Here is a 5945-nt window from a genome sequence, read left to right on the forward strand (position 1 = left end):
TTAGATAATAATTTAATAAAATATAATAAGACTATTTTTTTCTTGGCTTGCCAAGGAAAATATTATTTTAAGATATTAAAATAAATATAGAATTTTTTTAGATTTTGATTATATTATTAATAGACCTGTTTAAGTTGAGTTATAGTATCTGATTAAAAGATAGTAATATTCTAAATTAAAATAAAAGTCTAGTTTTTAAATTAAAATTATAATTTCTTGAGAAATTATCTTTCTTCTAGATTTTTATTATTAATAAAATGGTACCATCTCTGCCTGCATGCTGGGTCCATATAATTAATAGTAACAAGAATCTTATATTTTTTTAATAAATATTTTCTAGAAGCCCTCCGAAATATATATTTTAAATTAGTAATCTATTTCTAATACTTTTAAAGATTAAAGTTCAGAATAAAATAAAAAAATCTTTGAATTTAATTTTCTTCTTATTTTTTTCTGATTTGGAAGAGGATTAATAGTATTTTAAGAATATTTTATTTAAAAATTTATTTCTTTGGAAATAGACTATTTTCTGTTATAGATTAGTAGTTTATTCTAATTAATAAATATAATCTTTTAACTGTTGGATTTTCTCAGTGGTAGAAATAGTATTTGATAATAATTTTAGATTAATATAATTACTGGATGTCTTTTTTTATTTATTGTCTCCGAGGGGTAGCATCTTTCTTAAATAATTAAAAAAAAAATTTAAATATAATAGAATCTATTTATTAGAATAGAAAGCTTGTTGATTAGATAAGAAATTAACTACTAAATATAATAGATTTATTTAATAATAACAAAGGTAGTTTATATCTATAGAATAAACTAATTCTTGAGAAATCAGTCTTCTTACAAAGAGATCAGTATTTTATAAATATTAGAAAAATATAGAACTATTATCAATGACCTCACGACTTTTATAACTGCTATAATATATTATTTTGATGCTCAGGACCCCGATAGCCGGGTTATCCTATCACATATCATGTATTGACTCTCTCCCTCTCTGTCTCCTTTTTTCCTTCCTTCATTCCTTTCCTTCTTTTTTTCTTTATTTCTACTTCTTTTCTTCTCTCTCTCTTTTTTTCTTTTCCAATTGGTCTCCCTTTTTTGTGGCCCATGTTGCACAGGCCTAAAATACTCTTCTTCCCCATAAGAGCATGAAAGACGCTCAAAGGCTGTTTTTATGCCATTAACGGACTAATAAACTAATAGTACTATATCCTCCGGGATCAGTGGTATTAGTAATAAGTGCTGCACCCCATAAATTTATTTGACCGTATGGTAATACGTATCCTTAAACGCTGTAGCCATCATAACTATAAGTATTCAAAGAAAGCTGACTGAGATAACATAACCCACGGTTAAACGGCCCACACGGTTAGGCGGCCCAGCTGGTAATACTATATAAAAGATCCTTTTGAATATAAGATATCTCAACTATCAAAAATCGAAGAGATATGAAGTTTGATATTTAAATATAAAATAGTATAAAGAATTCTTAGCTATGTTCTAAAAATCTAATAAATATATATAATAGATAATTATAATATAATATCTGTATTCTATATATATTATATAAAAATAAGATCTATTGATATAAATAAAAATTTTTAAAGATCTGAAAAATGTATAAAATATATATTCTTATATATATAATCTATCTATAATATTAGAACTACTCAAATACAGTATTCGCTGAGATATAATGGATTTAAAAAAGTATATTTTATATGGGATAGTAGGATGGGCCGCCTAACCGTGTGGGCCGTTTAACCGTGGGTTACGTTAGTATATAACCGGAAAGATGTGAAAGGAGATCACGTGATCTCGGACCTAGCCACCTAGTCGCCTCCTCGCGTAGTTAGCTCGCTAACGTACACACATACAATATCATCATATTGCTGTCTCAAAAGAGATGCCCACTGCATGTTAACTTGTAATGATATTTTCTAAGATATATGCAGTTTCGACGCAAGTTCAGAGATACTAGGATTGGTGATAGTCCGTAGTGGGTAGTATTATCAATGAATGGGGTTGGAAATCAAAGAAAGACCCAGGTTATTTTGCTGATCCCTGTCCGCAATAGGTAATTGATAAAATAGAAGAAAAGAAGAAATCACCAGGATTATTAGAACATCGTGCCCTCCTGTACTGCCTGCTGAAGTTATTTGGTAGGATGTTGAAATTGATTAGTAACTGTATTGCTTCCAGCTGAGCCTCAAAGCACCCCTCATTGGTGAATTGGTGAAGCATCTTGGTTTCCACACAAGAGAACAAGTGACGCGTCACATGATCGCAAATCTAGTGAGACCACGCCCCCACTAGTCACCTGGGCTGACTAGTAGTTCATAACCTTATAAATTCAACGAATGCCCACGGCTGCTCATGCTAGAATAGACTCTATCTACGACATCTGCCACACAACAAGCTAATGACGGTAACTCGTCATGTCGAATTGAGCTCAAGGGTAACATAATTTCACAAGAGAAAAGATTCGTCAACTGATTCTATATTTTCAGTCTCCTGGACATTGCCACTTTTATATCCTATACGCTGGTCTTCTCCGTGACCAAACCAGGAAGGCAAGCACTTAGGTTCAATCTGAAGAAAATACCATGCTAGACTGGCTCCGCAAACTCTTCGGTACCGATAACGCTGTCCTAGACTGGAGAGACCAGCAGCGTCAAAGTCGGAAGCAAAGCAAACAAATGCGCGATTATGAACAAAAGCTGCGCAGACAGAACCAGAGGCATGGATTGAAAGGGGGGAAGCGTAGAACACAGTTCTTTTGGGGATCGCCAGGTGTTACTACCCCTGTGCATCAGACAAGGATGTTTAAATAATCGAAGGTGTTTACTCTTGGTGATCCTTTTCTGTCTTATGTTAAGAAGGCATTCTACTAGTCAGATAAAGCTGTAACTGATGCTTAATTCACTTTCTCTAGACGCAAGGGTCACCATTTGGCAGTCGTAAATTAACTGCGACAGGATAGACGTATGGTTCCCGATCGTGTCCCACCCCCTGGGTAGGGCTTCAAAACCATACCGCAGCATAGGAGACGAGCACCGAATCGAACTTTCGACGCGGTACTGTTCTGGATAATGGCAAGGCTGAGTTGGAGCACAGCCTGGTCTAACCGCGCGCACAATGCTTTCTTGTCCGGACTGTCCAACTAGGACCTAGGTCTTTTATCTCTAGTCCTTCGAGATGGACATGGATCCCGGCCCGCTTTGTTAACGGAGTGACCTCGGATATATGGTGGGCTGCGGTGCTTGAACTTCGCGACGGCTGAGAGAGGCTTTGTTGGTATCAGAGCTTAATCTGATCCCATGCATCGCCGGTATTAGGAGATGAACAAGGCTGCTCAGAAGCGGGTGGTGGGGCATTATTCGGGGTATTGGCATGGCGATATATAAAAGTAGGGTTGGAGAATTATGCTGTTATTCGACGTGGAATAGTTATAGTTATAATTTTATTATCAAAGAGATGAGAATAATCATGCGGCTTTCGCTGAAAATTGTGTCTATCTCTTGGAGCTTTTGCCACGGCACGCTTCTAAGGTTCCCTAGCACTCTTTCAACGAATATCTGTGTAAGTGTTACGCATAGGCAAGTGACAATCTGTGCCTCCCTAAGCTCTGCAAGAGGAATTGTTCTTCCACAGAAAGTGAGGAACCTTTAACCTTGCTCATTTGGTACATTTTTACCATCATAGCTAATCCAAATGGCTTAGATACGGGCTCACCTTGCCGCTTATTGCGTAATCTGGTTGCTTCGCCGTTGAGCGCTAGATTTCATTCAGATTTAATCTGATGATAGGCCGACACAATGTTACCAACCTTTTTAAATGGGCAAATAGCATTTTTTTTAACGTGAGATCATGATCACACTATATCAAGCCATTAATCATCATTGAAAAAACTATGCTTCCAGCTCATCTCCCAAGGCTCTGATGACAGATGCGACAGCGGTATACTTGTGTTGCGTACTAAAGCACACCAGCTCTCGCCGGAAAACACTGCGACAAAGCTGGAAGAGAATAAATTTCAAAGAGCACCAGGGAAAACCTATACCGACCACTGCCCTGAGCATAGAGCTCAACTTCGCTTATTGCTTCCTGGAGCTATCTCTTACTTCTAAGAGTCGCCGACATTTTCCTCCTGTCTTTGTCTTGGGATTCAATCACTCCCAAAAAGACTTAGCTAGCCCGTCACGTTCTACAATCGTGTAAACTAATCGGAAATTTTTATCGAGGAAAGTCTGGAGGCCATGAGTATTCAGGACACGAGGACACCTCATCAGCTTGCAAAAACCCAGTATGACGGAGGCAGAGGAAGGGATCGCCGAGCGTCGCAAAGAGAGAACGGCGATGGCACTACACGAAGACGCAACCGGCGCGCCGACCAGTTCAGTAAGTATTTGTTGCAAATGAAGAACAAACAACATTGCAGGAAGTGGAATCCAAAGAATCATACAATATGACAATCCCAGAATTTGTGGCCAGTCTTCATGAGATGAACCTAGCTCTCGATGTGACCGACCGGGAAGGCGACACATGTAAGTATATAACTACTTGTCTCGTCGCTGTCGTTGACACTGGAATATTTTTATGCATGATCGACAGTCGAGTTCGATGGGGCGAAACCTGCACAGGAGATGTTTTGTCTTCTACATTTCCAAAAATAACCCGATAACTTGTTCCAATATTAACCCTATCAAGTAATTTCACACGGTCTTGGCTCGTTCAATTCCATCTTGGAAGAAATTTGTTGACTGGGAAAGTGAGGACAACCGCTCATTACAGGAAAGCGTCTGTTGTAGGAAATTGCCTTTCGCAAGAAATAGCGAATTGTGGCCTGTCCTAGGTAACTGCCTATCGCAAAGAATGGCAAAGCATAATCATGGTCTATCACAACCATCAGGGATTGACAAAGTGGCGTTCTAAAAGTCTGGGACGCACTTATGACCGCCCCTCAGCACCGCAGCACCGCTTTGCATTTTCAGCTTACCGCCTCACCATGCAAGAAGTCGTGCTTTCGCCGCTTCTCCATCTCTTAAACAGAAGTAAGTAGATGAGAGCAACCAGAAAATGAAATGATCTAGGCGCTTATAATCAAACTCACGGGTTACATTATCTTGAACGGAGTCCATTGAATCAACCATAGAATCTCCATACTTATCTTTTCCTGGACCACAGTATTTGAGGCGCCCTAGAGAACGGTGCGATTTTGTGCAGGGCAATAGCGATTTGCATTTCGCCTCAGCTGTAGTTGACCGTGTGCTAAGACGAGTCTCTGTAAGAGCATTGCTACTACCCCAATTTTTAAGGCGACTCAAATATCGCACCTGTAGAGATCTAACTGATTCTTGAGGGAAGCATTCTCCAATATTTCCACGTTATTATGACAGCCTTCTGGCCATAACCGCTTCCAGCAGTTTGCCAAGTGTGCTCAGCAGTGAGATTGGGCGATAGGAACAGGTCTTGGAAAAGCATCTTGCGGATCTCAGCGGAACAAAAAGCTGAGATGACTGTATTATCCTCAGGTCTCTGCCTTTCAACCAAATATTAACAAAGCTATTTGATTGTACATATTTATCTACCCCAGTCAAGCCCTATAAAGACTCAAATGAGTCCATTTCGCGGAACAACTATTTTCATCATGTTGCGTTGCGCTTTCTCTCGTAGCAGACGCCCGACATCACATTTCTATTATAAATTTCCATGAACTTGACCTCGCCATACCAGCCATCTCCACCCGTGTACATCCAGCACGAATATTAATCCTTATTGTTCGACATCTGGATCAATTGTTTTCCGCAGCCTCTTTAAGTTGAGTTTTGGTCAATCGCGTCATACACTCTCATGTGGGAATGATACTCAAACACAACATTTTTATGGGCCCATGTGGCCCGCTTGTCGATGGCAGTAGATGCTGTTCTCTT

At 38.9% G+C, this 5945-nt stretch overlaps 1 protein-coding gene across 1 annotated transcript, besides 2 other annotated features; it reads left to right on the plus strand.

Annotated features, from left to right (window-relative positions):
* Positions 1-1240: 1240 nt before the first annotated feature.
* Positions 1241-1329: a sequence feature (Short protein (An04g10160, CAK32624.1) was converted to a misc_feature.).
* Positions 1330-1601: 272 nt separating this feature from the next.
* Positions 1602-1789: a repeat region (Title: weak similarity to transposon Tan1 -Aspergillus niger).
* Positions 1790-4320: 2531 nt separating this feature from the next.
* On the plus strand, positions 4321-4775 carry An04g10180 (uncharacterized protein; the record flags this gene model as incomplete). The annotated part of the gene is made up of 3 exons (XM_059747810.1): positions 4321-4413; positions 4454-4559; positions 4723-4775. 3 exons carry the CDS (start codon positions 4321-4323, stop codon positions 4773-4775), a joined length of 252 nt encoding a protein of 83 aa, XP_059599552.1.
* Positions 4776-5945: the final 1170 nt, after the last annotated feature.

This window comes from Aspergillus niger (genome assembly GCF_000002855.4).
Source record: "Aspergillus niger supercontig An04".
Taxonomy (NCBI): Eukaryota; Fungi; Ascomycota; class Eurotiomycetes; order Eurotiales; family Aspergillaceae; genus Aspergillus; species Aspergillus niger.